The sequence below is a fragment of the Muntiacus reevesi genome, chromosome 1 (assembly GCF_963930625.1).
Source record: "Muntiacus reevesi chromosome 1, mMunRee1.1, whole genome shotgun sequence".
Classification (NCBI taxonomy): Eukaryota; Metazoa; Chordata; class Mammalia; order Artiodactyla; family Cervidae; genus Muntiacus; species Muntiacus reevesi.
Genome location: NC_089249.1, coordinates 133591274 through 133610344, shown reverse-complemented (window position 1 = coordinate 133610344; position 19071 = coordinate 133591274). Strand labels below are relative to the sequence as shown.

At 36.4% G+C, this 19071-nt stretch overlaps 1 protein-coding gene across 1 annotated transcript in view; it reads right to left on the bottom strand.

Moving 5' to 3' along the window:
* Positions 1 to 1636: 1636 nt before the first annotated feature.
* Positions 1637 to 19071, bottom strand: part of NEGR1 (neuronal growth regulator 1) — a 965094-nt gene continuing 947659 nt past the window's right edge. The window contains exon 7 of the mRNA XM_065928428.1: positions 1637 to 5739. Coding sequence (XP_065784500.1) covers positions 5615 to 5739 — 125 coding nt within the window. The 3' untranslated portion in view covers positions 1637 to 5614. The remainder of the gene's footprint in view (positions 5740 to 19071) is intronic.

The following is a 19071-nucleotide window of genomic DNA, read 5'->3' as shown; positions in this document are numbered from 1 at the left end:
GGGTTATTCAAAACTTGGTAGCTTTTGAAAAATGCTATATAAAAAAAGATACATATGCTTATGACAAGAGCCTCCATTTGGTGTGATGGGCCTAATACTATCAAGGGCTATGTGTCCAAAGACAGTTACACAACCAAATTTTAGATGAAATGTATAATGTGATTCACCTTTAAACCACATAACCTCTGGAGGCTTTGGAAAATAAAGGGATGGCATTAAAGAGAAAAAAAATCTACATATAAACAAAGTTACTTGTATATAAATATAAATGTACATATATTTGTTTGTAAAGCTAGTAATGTGGTCATATTTATTTCTAAGGAGGCTCATGGACATTGAAACAAATTGGGAGTATTCTGCATTGCACATTTGGTTCAAATCTGCCACTTAGTAGAAGCATAACTTTCAGCAAGTAACTTAAAATCTCTGAATCTTGTTTCATCATCAATGAGACAATAATAATGTTTTAAAGTACATTTAATATCTGCTAAAGTACTTTGCCATGGTAAAATTCAAAATAGAGATAGCTGTGACACTTCAGGAGTAATTCTAGCTGACACTTCTGTCTCTGAGGTGAGCAGAAATGAGTAGAATTCTTAGACTGAAGGCCTTGGGAGAGTCATGATAGTCTTAGGAGAACTGTGGGAGGAGCTTTTAGGTAGAAAACTGAAAACTATTCCTTCTTTCTTCCTTTCCAGGAAGAATGCAAAGTATTCATTTCATTCATTTGCCAATTGTTGTTTTCTTTTTCTACTATACATGTCAATTTCTAAAATTTTTCCATAAATCTGGGATTATTAGGAAAAAATGGGTATTAGTATGAAGGTGTGTGCTTCTTGGGAAGTTCAGGGTGAGTACATTGACACTCTGGTGTTTGAATCAAATTACATTGTCTGGAATGAATTATTCTCAGATTTTTCTCTTAAAATTTTTAAATTTCTGCCTGCCAGGCAAAAGTAAGTAATTATCTTACAAGTAGCTGGATGTCATTTTGAAGTATCTGTGTTTTGACCTCTGATATTCAGAGAAAAAAATAGTTCTGCTTCACATGCTAGCTTTTAAAGTCTGAGACTTAATGCTTACGTTTCCATGTGATTGTTTGCAGAATAGAAATTACAAAGGGAGAAATAATGAGCCAGAGGGAAAATAAGATGTTTATTTGTGCATGTTTTTGGTTTTGAAAAGGGAAAGAGATTTGGTAGATATGGTTTTCCCAGAATGGCAATGACACCCATACTTCAAAATAGCTTAATGCATCAAGTGTAAATCTTTTTCACAGTTTGTTATTTTATCTACCACATTGTTCCCTTTTATTTGGATGATGAGTATAAATGGACAGATTTGGAAAAGAGAGATTAAATCATTCATTTGGAGTGGCATTCGTTTTACACAAATGTTACAGTTGTTACAAACTATGGGCTTTCAGTCAAATCACATTTTGTTTGGAAAGCAAGGTATTTTTATTGAAATCATATCTGAATGCCTTGAAATGGAATATATACTCCTTGTTTTATACCCAGCGATCTCATGAAATTGTACTCTCTGCCTAACTTCTAAAGGCATTTCCATTGTCAGATGTTTAGTTTGTAAAACCAACAAGATTTCATCATCAGTCTCTGTTGCTTACCGTGATGCATTTTAGGAGGTTAAAGTTCTAAATAATTGATAATAAAATCTTACCAGAAAATTTCTTCTTCAGGCTAGATGTGTTCAGCTTGTTAGACCTTTGGGGAATCAGTAACAGAGGGAAAGGCTACAAGGTGGATCATTTTTAAATTGTAGCAGCTAACATTTTCATCTTGTGTTGCTTTGGAGTATCTGAAAGATGTGAGTATGGTACAGTGGAAGCAACAGAAAATGAAGAAGGGAATAGCAGAAATATGTTTACTATTTCTTCCCTTTTCCCTCAAATTAGTAGAATTTTCAAATGAGTCAAGTACATATTTTAATTGATAAACTGACTTTATATTCACCTATTGGAAACAGTACAACATATTTTACATCAGATTATGAAATATGGATGTTTTACTAAAAGACAGGAAGAGCTTGTTCCAGTCTTTAAAGTAAATACATATTCAAAGGATCTTAAGGCATACCATTTATTCATATTCATATCTATTGAAATACTGTACATCCACATACTTCAATAAATAGTTAAAAACCTGACCTCTTTTTAAATCATTTCTGAATTTCAAAAAACAATTTTTATTGAAAAGATTAAATAGATAACTTTCGGCTGTGTCACAAAGCTAAGCACAATGGATAAATTAACAGTTATTCAGTAAATTTAATCAATATAGATAATTGGCTTTGATAAATTTCTCAGAGTTTTCTGAGTTCACACACTGGGGTATTTATATATATCTTGTCCTGAATTATCTGGTAATTTTCTCAGTTCTCCAGTCTACTTTCTAGATATAGCTTAAATGTTATGATGAAGCATTAATTTTTCAGCTAAGTTTGAACTCCCCAACAGTGGCTTTAAGTTTGATATTCTCTCTCTCTCTCAAATCTTGTGTGTCCCCGCCATAACACAATACTGTAGTTTGGGCAGTATTTTTCATTATATAATTGCTGCATAATAGTAACTCAATGGTGTAACAGGACTTATGTTTCAAATGGGATCATTGTAAATCAAACATAATTACACCAGTTGCAGTTAAAAGAATGCAAGTGAATTAAGTCGACTACCCTAATATTCTGGCTCTTCCCTCCCTCCCATCCTCTCCTTTCTTCTTCCCTCCTTCCTTCTTATCCTTTCTTGCTTTTTTCTTTTCCCTTTACTTTTTTCCCCTTTCAGTCTTTTTTCTTTCTTTCTACTCTACTTTCTCAACTGCTCTTTTTCTTTTTTTCTTTCTTTGAAAAAAATTCAGGGGCAACAAAAAGAGTCCCACAAATCGAACCTGTAGAAATATAATGCTGAAATGAATAGCTAGAAAAATTGTTATAGATCAAAAGATAAATCAGTTTCATAAAACTGCTATTTTGAAATTGCAACAATCTTGTACAATCAGGACTGATAAAATGGAGTAATCAGACATTTCAAATGTCCATAAATGTAAAATCATCTACTTGAACATTATATGCAATACATTCACACAAAAAAGCAAATACTGTAGCCTTATTTGAACAATATTGAACTCATAAATACTCATGATTTCACTCTGTCCAGGGGCCTAACAACTAGGAATGCTGCTTGATACAGAAAAACATAGTGAATACCTCCTCTATTTAAAAATGTCACTCAAGAAAATCTCTTCTAACATAAAGGCAAATACATATAGCTACTGAGCTATGACTGTACTTCTGTCACATTCTATGGGAAAAACACCAGACTCCACAAATTCGGAATCATGACAACACTTTGAACTAATTATTTGGTTCATCCATAGTTTATACCTCAATTTACCTCACATTTACCCTACAAACCTTACAAAGAGGAGGTATTTTTACTCTAGGAAAGCGATCACTGTATAATATGCATTCTTGATCTGTTTCTTTCTCCCAAACAATGGTACCGATGGTTAACACTTCTGTGGTAGCACCACTATTTCTAGTAAGTAGATTATTATGGAGTGTGCCACTTTAAAGCTGCAATACACACAAAAAATATTTTGTAGTTTACTCACCAGTTCCACAAAAAGATTTTGGAAAGCAAATCAATAATAATCAAAGTTAAAATGTCATATGTGGTGTTTGTAAAAACCTTTCTTGGTGTATCAGTCAAAATAACATAATAAATTATTACAGTAAATTTAATAGCATTATGCCATATAATTGCCATTTGTGGAAATGTTGTATATATATGCCTCCTCATTTAGGATTCACATTTCTAATTAAAATAGATTTATGATGTACTTTGGGACAAAATTTTACTTACATTTTACTTATCTACATTAGATGTCTTAAATGTATACAACCTCTGTGAAATATCTTGTTTCTAACTATATTAGCAGGTGTTGTTATAACTTGCAAAAGGGAACTATTTGCAAAAATTTCTCTAGGGATAGTAAAATTGGTAACTTTATCGAACTTGCATATGGCTTTCAAGGCTATGGTCTGTCTTTAGTAAAGAGTAAAACCATCAAACTATTCTTGTAATATAATACTTGTAGAATAACAGCATTTTCCTTCAAAAATGTAGTTTTCATTCTTTGTGATAGAAATAATTTAATATCCATGATAATTTAACAATTAATTTAAGATAATCTTCATCACTGATGGCTTGTCTTCATTTGAACACATCTTACATATATCATGTAAAAAATAAAGCATGATAATTTTTTTTCATTTTAGTTTTGCTTGTTTAAGCAGACATGGCTATAGAGAAAGATTTACCCACAGAATTAGTTATTTCAGGGATTGATCTGCTGCATACTAGGATCAAATATTTGTTATAATATATTTTGGAGCATTTTTGTACAACATGTATGCCAAACTATCACCTGAGTAATGTTTTCAGCTGGAAAATATGCAAAATGCTCCTGTCCACAGGAGCACTATATCTAGCATACCAACTTATTTGCCACAGAACCAAATTAATTCTGAATGCTTACCACCTCATTTAATGTTAGGTAATTGGACTTTGTGTCCTTTCTGACAAACCACCTTAAAAATTTTGGCCTGTAATAGTGAAAGGAAAAGATGCTGTATTGCCAGACAATTTTGGATGGACTGTGCTATCATTTTAAAGAGAATTATTTCCCAAAGTGGATCTAACATTTAGCTACAACTAAAGAAATCATACGGTGAATTTACCTGTACTATATTTGTTAAACTGTTTTCATCACAAAGCTGAGCTATCGTGGGGCAAAATTCTCAAAACCTATTGGTAATGAGGGAAGAGATTTTTACAATTTGATAGCTCCTTTGTTCTTTAGAGACAGGATATAGTTAGTATTAACTTTATCATTGTGGTTTATTTTTGCTTTCAAGCTGTAGAATTTGGCAAAAAACATTTTACTAGTTGGAGATGAAGAGAAAATTATTTTATGAAGGCACACCCATGCTGAACTTACAGGAAAGAGAAGCAGAGCTGCACAGCCATTTATATTACAAGGATCATTCCTGAAACCTGAATATCATGCGAGCAGAAAAATCTAGATATGTTATATTTTGAAGAAATGATCTGAAGGCAATATTATTTGCTTTTTTATCAAAAAAGAAAAAAAAAACGCATCTTTGTAAATGTGGGTTGACTCTTATTGAAACAGGGAAATGAATGCTTGTATTGCAGCCTTAAAGAATCACATATTCACTGCAATATTCGTTTTTTTGTAAACTACAGCCTGCAACCTAGCAGACCATGACTGAATGCTTTTGAAAAGTTGTAGATTACAAACATGAAATCACAATTAATATCCTCTAAAAGTAATTTCAGAGCTTTCACGTCTTAAAAAAAGGACAATGTGTACTGCTTCACAAGGTAATGTAGCTAATCAAAAAAAGAGTAGAATTAAAGTATTTACATAATGAGCAATTCTACAGAAGGCGATCATCCCCGTGTAAGGACTGCTGATTATATCCCACGCTGCTTTTAACAAACTGTACCAGATTGGATCCAGCCATCAGCACTTTCAGAGAATCCTTAAAAGCCTTTCATGGGTCTTTATGTTTATTGTAGAATGGCATTCTTCAGGTGGAATAGGCTGGTGAAAGAGGACAGTGTCAACACAAGGTGCCAGCAGGAGAAAAGGACGTCAGCGCTCCCGGTAATTCCATATTGGGCTGTACTTGGAGCTGGAAAGAAACGGAGAAGAATAAATCAAAATCTAACCTGTGTCTTTCAAGATCTTAATAATCAAAGAGCAGCTGGGTGTTCTGGGGAAAAAACTAGCACTGGAGTCGGATTTTAGATTCACATCTGGTTCTGCGGTATGACAATGTGTGGCCTATTCGACTGACCTCTCTGATCTTCAAGATCAGAACAAAAGAACAAGAACAAAATAGAAATAAAATAATCCACCTGGCAGGACTGCAGTGAGAATTTGAGATGAAGCACATGCAGCACGTTGCATTAGACTGGACATAAGTACTCAGCAAATATCAGCTAACATTATTTCTCTTATATGCATTGTAACTATTTCTCATAGTGGACAATATTCATTTATGTATATATTTTAACTTTATTTTTATTGAGATATAGTTGAACTATAACAGTGTGTAAGTCTAAGGTGTACAACAGTGTGGATTTGATACACTTGTATATTGCAAATGATCACCACCATAGCAGTAGCTGACACTTCTATCATGTCACATAATTATCATTTTTGGGACTTCTCTGGTGGTTTAGTGGTTAAGAATCCACCTTCCAGTGCAGGAAACATAGATTTGATCCCTGGTCCAGGAAGATCCCATATGCCACAGGACAGCTAAGCCCATGTGCCACAGCTACTGACTCCGTTCTCTGGAGCCCTTGAGCCGCAACTCGTGAAGCCCAGGCACCCTAGAGCCTGCGCTCCACAGCAAGAGGAGCCACCGCAATGAGAAGCCCACGCATTGCACAAGAAAGTAATCCCTGTTCTCCACAACTAGAGGAAGCCTATGCACAGCAACCAAGACCCATGAAGCCAAAAATAAATAAGTAAACAAAATCTTTTTAAAGTACTATCATAAAAATAAAGAATACTGTTAAACAAAAAAAAAATGATCATTTTGTGGGAACAATTTAGATTTAGACTCTTAGCAACTTTGAAGGTTATAGCACAGTATTATTGTCTACAGTCACTATGTTGTACATTAGATCTACAGAACTTATTTGTCTACTGATTATAAGTTTATACCCTTATACAGCAATCTCTGCAGTTTCCCCAGCTTCCAGACTCTGGTAACACTAGTCTATTCTGTGCTTTTACAAGTTCTGCTTGCTTTATTGGATTCCACATCTAAGTGATATTTTATATATATATATGGTTTGGTTTAGTCACTAAGTCATGTCCAACTCTAGCGAGCCCATGGACCGTAGTCCGCCAGGCTTCTCTGTTCCTAGGGTTTTCCAGGCAAGAATACTGGAGTGGATTGCCATTTCCTTCTCCAGGGGATTTTCCCAACCCAGAGATTGAACCTGGGTCTCCTGCACTGCACGCAGATTGTTTACTGACTGAGATACCAGGGATAGGTACACACACACACACACACATATATATATAATATTATAATTACAATTATTATATATAATTATAAAATTATATTAATCTAACATATAATATATATATATATATATAAATACACACACACATATTTGTGGGTCTTTTTTATTGCCCAGATGCTATACTAAATGCTGAAAAAAACAAAGAGATTTTCTCTTCCAAGATCTTTTTTTTTTTTGGTGAGGAAAGATATCAAACAATTATAATACAATCTTAGGAATATTAGAACTGCATGGGCAAGTTGCAGTGACACAGAAAACTGTGTATTTAAAATTGCCTGGGCAAGGGGAAGATGATTTAACAGATAGTTTTACCAAAGGGAACCATCATCTGAGTAGAGAAAACAATATATCCAAAGGCATGAGGAAAGGCAAGATCACGGCGTGTATTCTAGTCTCTAAAAGTAGATTAGTGTTGCTGGACTGTGAAGTTTGAGGCCTGGAGTGGAGAAAATTGAAACGGAACTCTAGGCAGATAGAATGAACTTGACTGGATTGAAAAAAAATGTTTAGATTTTTATACCGAAGGAGAGTTTGAAGAATTTGGAGCTGTTGCATTGTATGACTATATTTATATATTGGAAAGATCACAATCTTATACACAGAAACTCCTGTGGGTACCTGGCTAACAGTTATGTTGAATTTTCACTGAGAGATTGCACCTAGTGATTCACCAAGCTTGGGATACTGTGGGAGTCTACTAAATGGATTCCACTTTGTTTTACAAGAGGACAGTTGCCTCTTTGAATGTGAATTATGTTGTGTTCCAGAAACTGAATGTCTCAGGCATGTTCAGCTATGCTTGAGACTGATTCTCATTTACCATAAGAATAATAATAGTAATAATAAAACAACTCCACCAATGTATTTTTAACTACCTCTTCTTAATGAAACCTGGATTTCAAGTACTGTTTTCTAGTAGGAAATGAATAATGTAATGAAAGAATATTGTTTCACCCCCAAATTCAAAATTCAAATCTGGAAGCTTTTTAGTCACACTGAGTTTGAATTGCCAGCAGCTAGTTTTTAATGGAACTTTCACCAATGCCTATATTTTCATGTTACAAGAAGAATAAATTGTGTTGTTTATAACTTTAAGAAATTAAAGGAGATAGAAGATGCCTTGACCCCTGCCAGTGGGGAGTTTTCTTAAAAATACAATTGTTGATTCCATGTAAGTGAAATTCAAGGGCTAAAACTACTACACTTTAGTAAACATGTAGCAAAATCAACTATTTATGTTTCTCTTTGCATCACAAATGAGTTTTAAACAATGAGAAGATGATGAAGAAAATAAGTCTACTGTTGAACAGATAGCTTTTCAAGTTTTGATATGTAAGAAGTCTAATTTAAAACCATGAAACTACTTAAATTATTTTTTCTTATTCAGGACTTAGAATGACGTTGTATTTTTTAAAACATAAATAAATATTTAATTGGCCTGTTACCTTCTCAGTGACATCTATTTCATAGTTATTGTTGCTGTTTTTTAGGAATCTTGAGTGCAATAAAACCAGTATAATAATAAAGGACTAATAATTAGCAAAGCACATAAAATCATATCATAAATAAGAAACAGATCTTAAAAGCCAAGCACACAAAGCAAAGATAATATTTTTATTATCATGACAAATTAAATAGTACATTAATTGAGTAGAGTAAAAAGAACTCTCAAAACTTCTTATTCAACCCTTAAAATGCATTTTGGGGCAATCTTTCCTGAATCCCCTCTCCTTTTTCAACAAGCTGAACAGATTACCGTATTGTGTTATGAGGTCACAATACAAATTCCTTTTCATAAAACTATCATATTGCATTACAGATATTTGTATGCATATCTGTTTCTTTCACCAGACTATAAACTCTCCTAGGGCATGTTTTGTTTATCTTACTATTTCCAGATACAAAGTCTGGTAAGTTCTGGTACATAGTGGGTACTCAAGAAATATCTATTGAATGAACAATTCAATTAAATAAATAAATAGGTAGGTTAGAGTCTTCCCTGATAGCTCAGCTGGTAAAGAATCTGCTTGCAATGGAGGAGATCCTGGTTCAATTCCTGGGTTGGGAAAATCCACTAGAGAAGGGGTAGGCTACCCACTCAGTATTCTTGGACTTCCCTTGTGGCTCAATTGGTAAAGAATCCACCTGCATTGTGGGAGACCTGGGTTCGATCCCTGGGTTGGGAAGATCCCCTGGAGAAGGGAAAGGCTAACCTCTCCAGTATTCTGGCCTGGAGAATTCCATGGGTCACAAAGAGTCGGACACAATTGAGTGATTTTCACTTTCATTTTCAAAAGGAATATATGTCTCTCCTACAAAATAAAATCTTTTTTTGTGAAGCAAGCAAGCCACTTGTCTGTAAGTTAGAGGATTTACCATATACTTTCATTCATTCAGCAAGTATTTATTGAACTAGGTACTAAGGGCTGTATTAAGTACTGGAAACACAACATATAATAATGTGGGTAAGGTGGCACAGTACTAAATATATGCCTGCCAATGCAGGAAACACAGGAGATGCAGATTTGATTCCTGAGTCAGGAAGATCCCCTGGAGTAGTAAATGACAACCCATTCCAATATTCTAGCCTGGAGAATCCCATGGACAGAAGAGCCTGGGGGTGTGGGACTCTAATCCATGAGGTCATGTAATGTTGGACTTGACTGATTACTCATGTAAACGTACATATGATTCTTTTATTACTCAATTTCATATATCTCCAAATATACTCTTTTTATCATATACCTTGCATGTGTGTGTGCTCAGTCAATTCCGCTTAACTCTTTGTGACCCCATGGACTGTAGCCCACCAGGCTCCTCTGTTCATGGGGCTCTCCAGGCAGGAAAAAGCTGGCTTACAGCTCAACATTCAAAAAACGAAGATCATGGCATTTAGTCCCATCACTACATGGCAAATAGATGGGAAAACAATGGAAATAGTGACAGACTTTATTTTCTTTGGCTTCAAAATCACTGCAGTGACTGCAGCCATGAAATTAAAAGACACTTGCTCCTTGGAAGAAAAGCTATGACAAACTTAGACAGCATTTTAAAAAGCAGAAACATCACTTTGACAGCAAAGGTCCATAAAGTCAAAGCTACTGGTTTTCCAGTAGTCATGTACGGATGTGAGAGTTGGACCATAAAGAAGGCTGAGTGCCAAAGAAATGATGCTTTTGAAGAGTGGTGTTGGAGAAGACTCTTGAGAGTCCCTTGGACTGCCAGGAGATCAAATTAGTCAATCCTTAAGGAAATCAACCCTGAATATTCACTGGAAGGACTGATGCTGAAGCTGAAGCTCCAATACTTTGGCCATCCAATGCGAAGAGCCCATTCACTGGAAAAGACCCTGATGCTGGGAAAGACTGAAGGCAGGAGGAGAAGGGAACGACAGAGGACAAGATGGTTGGATGGCATTACGGACTCAATGGATGTGAGTTTCAGCAAGCTCCAGGAGACAGTAAAGGACAGGGAAGCCTAGCGAGCTGTAGTCCATGGGGTCACAAAGAGTCGGACAGGTTGAACAACTGAACAACAACAAGGGAGACAGATCATGAGGTAGATGATAGGGGAAAATCACGTATCAAACAAACTTTGTAGCATCATCCTCTTGCAGCAAAAGACAGAGAGTACAGATGAACCTGGGTCCCTAGATATGGTCTTGAGTTTAGAGACATCCATCTTTGCTCTGTGATGGTCAGATCTGCTGCATGTTCCCTGCCATCTTTTTAGTTGCCTTTGAGTATCATACTGCTACCCATCCTAAGTAACATTAGGAGGGGAACGGCATGTAATCACAGGTGTAGTTGAATTATAGTGAGAGTTTGTTTTCCTTCTGAGTGATATGAGAATCCATAACACAGTTACATGCAGAGGGATTAGCTGAGATTTTTAAAATACACCCTTGACTGTTCTGTGGACAGTAGATTGTACCAGCATAAGCAAGAGTAGGAACCTAACGTTAGTCCCAGACCTTCACGGGTTTCCATTGCCTGCTGAGAAAAGCCAAAGTTGTGTAGCTCAGTATTCAGGGATGTCTGATATTGGTTCCAGTCAACTTGTCCAGATTCATATACACTCTTAGCTTTAGGCACATGAGATACTTTTCTAAACAGTCTTCCCTGTCACTTGCACATACTATATCCCTAAGCCTAAAAGGCCTTACTTCCTATTCTCCTTAGCCACTTATCAAAGTCCTATTCTTCTGTAAAAATGTAAACTAAACCTCCCCCATAAAGCCCACCTAATCTAATAACAATTTTTAATCTTCTACTTGATTTCATAACTACTTCCATTTTTACTTATGTGTGTGCTCAGACACTTCAGTTGTGTCTGACTCTTTGCAACCCTATGGACTAGAGCCCACCAGGCTCCTCCATCCATGGGATTCTCCAAGCAAAGAATATTTGAGTGGGTTGCCATTCCTTTCTACAGGGGATCTTCCCGACCCAGGGACTGAACTTGCTTCTCTTATGTCTGCTGCAATGGCAGATGTGTTCTTTACCCCTAGCACCACCTGAGAAGCCCTTTACGACAAGGGGGAATGTTCCATAATTTCATTATGCTTATAGACCTGTAGAAAAGAAAGATACACATATATTTCTACATATATATAATTAATTTTTATAATAAAGATATGTGTATCTTTCTCTTCTTTTGGACTATAAGCATGATGAAATTATGGAACATTCCTCCTTGTCATGTGTGCATTTTTATCTTATACCAAATGTGTTTAAAAGGTGTATATTGAATTGAACATGGGGAAATATTCTTAAAAATATGATTTGTCTAATTTAATACAATTTTGATAAAATACCCAATTTTAGTAGTTGTTGCTATGATGTCTTACTTTTAAGGCAAAGTGTAGAAGGAAAAAACTCTTCTGTTTTTCTCCTATACCTGTTTAATTGTCTTTGATTTCAAGGAGAAGAATAAGGAAAGAAGATATTTAAATCAAGAAAGAAAAGAGAAAGACAAGGGAAGGAAAAGGAAGAAGAAAAAAGGGTGAAGTTTTAAAATAAAGAGAGAGAATGAGAATACACAGCCCTTGAACAATGTTTTAGATGCTTTCAAGTTTGCTATTTTATTTAAGCAAAAGAAGAGAAAGAAGGAATGAAATGGGGTACATCAAGGATGCTACTTTTGTGTCATTTAATAATCAAAATTTAAAACAAACAATCAAAAAGGCTTCCCACTTTCTTAGTAAAGCTAAAGACATTCTAGTTTTAAAATATAATGTGCATAATACATGGACTGTATATCCAGAGGACTTTGGTTCAAAGTCTAGCTTCACCTCTTTCTAACTAGAGTAACTTGGGCATGTTTCTTAGCTGTGCTTAGTTTAGCATCCTCATTAGCAAATAAGGATTGGTATTGATAGTATCTCAAAAGTGAAGATTAAATGTGTTGATACACTTAAAACATCCAGTACAATATCTAACACAGGTTAAACACTCCCTCAAGTATTATCTAAGCACTATTAATTTGCTCATTCATTTAGCAAGTTGAGCATGTGCTATGTGTGACACAGTCTCTGAATCAATGAACAAACCAGAAGTGGCTCCTGTCCCCATAGAGCTTTCTCTTTAGCTTGAGTTGTTTTCCATGGAACAAGGCTGTTTTTCTTCATTCCTCACCTATACTTGGTTAAATCAATGTTTCTCTGGTCTTACAAAGCTGTCCTCCATTTTATCTTACAAAAATATTTATTTTCTTTATTATCTTGACTTCTTTCAGAGGACTTGGATGACAATTAGTGCAAGATAGTTGGCTGTTTCTTAGTAGGCTCCTTGAAGGCAGAGAGTATGACCCTCTTCCATTTCTTCTTTTCCTCTATCTTTTCTCAAGAGTAACAGTGTGGCACATGTCCTTGGGAGTGGTTTCATGGCTCATCTAATGCCAAGCTTGGTGACAGAAGGACTTTGAGGCATGAAGCAGAGTGTGCGGGCTATGTGGAGGGTCCATGCCTTTGGGATTTCTCCCAGTTGCCAACAGGAAGATCCAATCGGGGCTTTAACACATATCTTACATCTTGTCTAATTATGATTATCACTCTCAATTACTTACAGCTGCTGCATATTATTTTCAGTCTTGGCAGTTTTCCCTTGTATTGCTCCAGTTTTTATTTTTAGGCAAAAGCAAATGTAACTGTGAAATATTTAGTTTGGTATAATACCAATTACTTGCCTAGGCAATTTCCTTAAATTACTGAAGCTTTAACTAAACTAACTTTGAGTCATATTTTTAAGATTCTTGTTGCAATCTTAGGTAGAGTTATTTAGCTACGTTAACTTTGCTTCCATAAGAAAAATCTGGCCTCAAATTGCATTTTACTGAAACCTTATACTTTAATGGAAAGTGAATGATTTACACCTAAATTAGATTTTAAATAATAGAGAGTGATTCAAAAGAGTGCATATTAGTTTATTGAGAAATTATGCAACACTGATTCAGTCTAAATGTAGTGCAACTCCGTTTCATACTGTGGGAGTAGCTTGCTTGAAAGATAGCTTAATCCTTTCTTTAGCAATATCCACCCCTTAACACCATCAGCAGGTGTGAGGGATAACATATTAGAAGCTCAGATCACGCCAAAATTTTTTACACCTGCCTAAATACTGGGTGGCGATTTGGGGATGAAAGGAGCACTGAGATATGATTTACAACCGGATGTACAACTTTTGATTACAGTGTCTGGATGAATCAGACAAGTCTCAGCATCAGCGACATCATCTAATTCTTCCTTTCTGAGCTATTTCTCTCTTAAGCCCACACCCTAAGAGAGGATGTATTGCTTTAAAGACACAGCACAAACCATGTCTTATCAGGAACCATGCATTACCTCACACCTATGGAACAGCTATTTCTGTGTGTGGGAGGGCTTTGTTTGTGTCATTACAGCATGTTCCCATACTGGGACCCTCCAAAATCTTCCTTCCTTAGGCTTGGACTTGAGTAATGCTTGAGAAGCATAGCTGTCATGCAGTACAGCTACCAATGTAGAGATTTTCAGCTGTTTTTACTCAACACACCTTTTTTGTGCCATACACTGTTTCCTGAAATACAGAGAAATAAACATAGCATAATGCACTTTTCAAGCAGCTCTCAATCCTGCAGAGTAAGGCTTAATTTGTGAGTTCTTACCATAGCTAGGGCTTTCCCGATGGCTCAGACAGTGAAGAATCTATCTGCAGTGCAGGAGACCCAGTTCCATCCTTGGGTCTGGAAGATCCCCTGGCAAAGGGGAATGGCTACCCACTCCAGTACTCTTGCCTGGAGAATTCCACAGACAGAGAAGCCTGGTGGGCTATAGTGCATGGGGTTGTAAAGAATCAGACATGACTAACACTTTCACTTCACCATAGCTATAGCTCCACTCATACTTAGAGGAAAGACTTGGATAACTGACTTTGAATTCCTGTCAGTCAGCCTTTTTTATTTTCTTTAGAAGGAATCAGGCTAACAAGGGCACATTGGTGCACTTCTTTTTTCAAATAAGAGACCTAAGGTTATAGAAAATCTGTATTTACATATATATCCTAATTGCTCTTCCCTCTAGTCAAGGCTATGGTTTTTCCAGTGATCATGTATGGATGTGAGGGTTGGACTGTGGGGAAAGTTGAGTGCTGAAAAATTGATGCTTTTGAACTATGGTGTTGGAGAAGACTCTTCAGAGTCCCTTGGACTGCAAGGAGATCCAACCAGTCCATCCTGAAGGAGATAAGTCCTGGGTGTTCATTGGAAGGACTGATGCTGAAGCTGAAACTCTAATACTTTGGCCACCTTTTGCGAAGAGTTGACTCATTGGAAAAGACCCTGATGCTGGGAGGGATTGGGGGCAGGAGGAGAAGGGGACGACAGAGGATGAGATGGCTGGATGGTATCACTGACTTGATGGACATGAGTTTGAGTAAACTCTGGGCATTGGTGATGGGCCTGGTGTGCTGCGATGCATGGGGTTGCAAAGAGTTGGACACGACTGAGCGACTGAACTGACTGACTGACTGAGTAGGAACTGAACTTCCCCTGTAGCTCAGTTGGCGAAGAATCTGCCAGCAATGCCGGAGACCTGGGTTTGATTCCTGAGCTAGGTAGATCTCCTGCAGAAGAAAATGGCAACCCACTCCAGTATTCTTGCCTGGAGAATCCCATGGACAGTGGAGCCTGGTCCAAGGGGTCCCAAGAGTTGGATATAACTTAGCAACTAAACCATCACCTAGCATTTAATTTTTTTTACTTTTTCACTTGGTTAAAAAACAAATGCCTACCTTCAGGAAATTCTGACTTTTTTTTTTTTTTTTTTTTTTACAAACGAAGCTTTCACAAGCATGAAAATATAAAATAATTATTTTCACAAAAAGTATCTCCATTTTGTGTTGTAAACAATGAGCAGAATGGCTAGAGAAATCACCCGATTCCTTTCTTTTTTCTGACTCGTGGAATTTCCCTGCCAACTTGTTCTTAGCAACTACTAAGCAATCAGTCTCTGGCAAACCACCGTTCTTGAATCCGTTTTTGCTTACTAAATAGCGATTTTACCAAAGCCCACAGTATACAATCCTGTTTACTCAGCATCAACCTACATTAGTAATTTTAAATATGTTTGTCTCTGTATTACCTATATTCAGAAATCTGCCTATTTGTAGATACAGTCTTTTTTCTGCAAATAGATTAAACTCTCCATTTGGGTGAAAGAGAGTAAGTAACCACCCAAATAGAAATAAATTCTGTCCCCATTTTTCTGTCCTTCATAGTCATTGAAAAAATATTTCAGCCTGTATTGTTCATCATTATCTTCTAACTATGATAGATATTTTTATTTTTAGCATATCATCAGTGATGTGCCTGAATCTAAAGTATCTCCGTTTTAAAGTCTGTTGCCAATAGAGGTAATTCTGTATAACCTGAAATGGTTCTTTGAACTTGGTTGAAGTCCAGTTGTTTATTCCACCTTGGTTTGCAAATGGGTTTCTTTATTGTCATTACATAGTCTCTGTGTGTTGGAGTGTGTATATGTGTTTTAAAATCTGGTTTTGTTGTGTAAAATACATATGTAAACATAAAATACAAGCTGCTTTGACTCTAGAGTTTAGTTTGGCCCTTTAAAGCATCATCTAGCTGCAGAAAGAAGGTTTTACAGAAATAAAAATAGAAACCCAGCTGTGTTCTTAAGGTCACTAATAGTCACTACCGTCAGCTGTATCATCAGTGTGACATTGCTAGTGTGGGAAAAAATGGGTGAAATTGCAAACTGGTAAACATTTTCACAAACTGAAGGAGTTTGTAAGACCAAATATGTGTGGCTATGTCGGTGTGAAATTATTTAAGCTTTTATGTGTTTAAACTTGAAGATTTAATGATTGAATTATCTTGTTTATTAAGTTTTTTTCACCTTTTCTGTTAGGAAGCTTATCCTAAATGGCTTGTTTTCTATTATTCTGTAACACGGTTCTTTCAACATTCAGGATAAAGAATTTCATAAGGTTAGATTACTTTTTCCATTTTTTGGAATCTTCCATGTACCTTCCACTTTTTCTTAGCTTTTCAAATGCAATAAAGACCAGTGATTATCTGGCTGTGTAGTTCTGATTTACTTAAATTGTTCCACTTGTTATGGTCCAGATTGACTTTCAGTTATTCTCAATGATTCTCTAATCATTGCCAGTATATTTTGGCTACTTAAAAAACCTTAATAAAATCCAAATGCCTCTGTATGGAACTCAAAAGCCTCTGTAAACTTTCCCAAAGCTACCTTTCCAGTCCTATTGCTGGCTGCTCTCTGACATGGCAGGCACACTAGGCAGGAAGGTTCTTTATTCACAGGATGTTGCCCAGGCCTTTGCTTCATTTGCAGATTTGTTCACACTCTGCCTTCATCTGGGATGGGCTTTTGCACCTCTATGTGTTGAAATAGTACCCATCTTCCATTGTGCATCTCAAATGCATTTGGCTTACAAAGTTAGAATCTGTTGGAACTCTAGGGAATACTGGGGATCATTTATTTAGTGCAAACCTTCACTTCCATAGATGAAGAGGAGAGGCTGGTAAAGATTGGATGATGTGCTTAAGTTAGAGGCAAAAATAAGACTAGAATTCAAGTATGCTGAATCTCTATGCTTCCATTCCCTTGTGGTATTATTGAATTGCTGAATTACTACCTAACTCTAGCTAGAATTTTCTGCCAGTTCCTCTTTTCTCTCATAGCAATTTGTTTTTACTTATACTTTATCCCCCTTATGTTCATCTCCTTAAACAGAGACTAAGTTTCTTAAAAACAGTGGTAATATTTAATTTACTTTTTATTATTCCTCAGATTTGATTAAGTGATTGGCACTGTCAAAATATTTATTAAGAGAACTATAGATAAATAATTTTAATTTCTGCAGCTTAATAAGGTTTTACTATAAAGCTCAAGAGCACTATAGGGAAGGTGATATCATCAAGAAATAATGCAGGATTTGGAAACATTGGCTACCATGATAAAGGAAGGTTGGTTCTAGTTTAGAGAAATGAAGAATCATGTATTCTTTGATGTCTTTGAAGACATCATATCTTAAACATACATAAATACACACACATGCACATGCACACACACACAAACTCCAAGAGTTTAAAGGACCCCTCTTGTGACTTTTACTTGAATTTCTTAGTAAAGAAATGGAGAACATATTTGCAACCACCAAGCACATGAACTAGCGTTAGCACCTCTGTGCCTCAATTTTCCCCAGCTGAACAGAGGGGATAAAAGTATCTTCCTTACAGTGTTGCCAACTAGGTGAAGTACTTAACTAGTGCAAATTTAATTGTTCATTAAATGGTAGCTTTTAAGATGCATTAGTATTTATACAAGACATACCAATGTAAGGCCCTACCTTGGCCCAAGAAGAAATACCTAGTTGTTCAAAGGAGGTTATGTGTGCCTCAAAGTCCTGTACATTTGAAACAATAACAATCACACCAACAACACGCTCCTTCTATAGCACCTCTAAGGGTATAGATCAGAGAATTCACTCAATATACAGACAATGCTTGAGTACCTGTAAATACTTATTGAGCACTCTCACTGACTCAACGGACATGAGTTTGAGTACGCGCCAGAAGTTGGTGATGGACAGGGAAGCCTGGCGTGCTGCTGTCCACGGGGTCACAAAGACTTGGACATGACTGAGCGACTGAACTGACTGAACTGAGCCCTTATTATGCCCAATGTACTGTTGTGTGTGCTGGGTCACAATCTTCATATATAACTCCTCACAATCTGCTGAGTAGATCACAATACTCTGAACTAACTCTACCCTAGAACCCCCTGGGCTGCAATCCTTCTACTGGCATCACCTTCTTCTACTTCCTCTCAGTTTTCCAGCCTCTGTTTGACACAACTTTCCTTCTCTTTAAGAACCCAGTTCCAGGGTTACCTCTGTGATAATGCACTTGACCTTTTAACCATTACTTGATTCCTCTCGAGATCTCTAAAATTCAAACTCCTCTTTCCTGACCTTGCTCACAGATTTGCCTCATCACCTAGACTGGGTTCCTAAAGAACAAGCGTCATGTTTTGTTCATCTTTCTTTACTTCTTTTTTTTTCCTTCCACAGTGGCTAACAGTGACCTCACCTAATAAGGACTTAATAAATAATTGTTCTTTTTACCTCCACATGACATAAATTTGCAGTATATTTGTTTCTCTCACCTTTTGTGTCTTGCTCTACATCTTCTCATTACCTTTTACTTTAGCTGGTGATATGCAGATGATCCCACCCTAATGGCAGAAGGCCAAGAAGAACTAAAAAACCCCTTAAGGTGAGAGACGTGAAAGAAATAGCTGGCTTAAAAGTCAACATTCATTTTACTCATTCCATACATCTCCCCTCCCCCTCCTCCCTGCCTTTCGTGTCCATCAGTTTGTTCTCTATGTCTGTTTA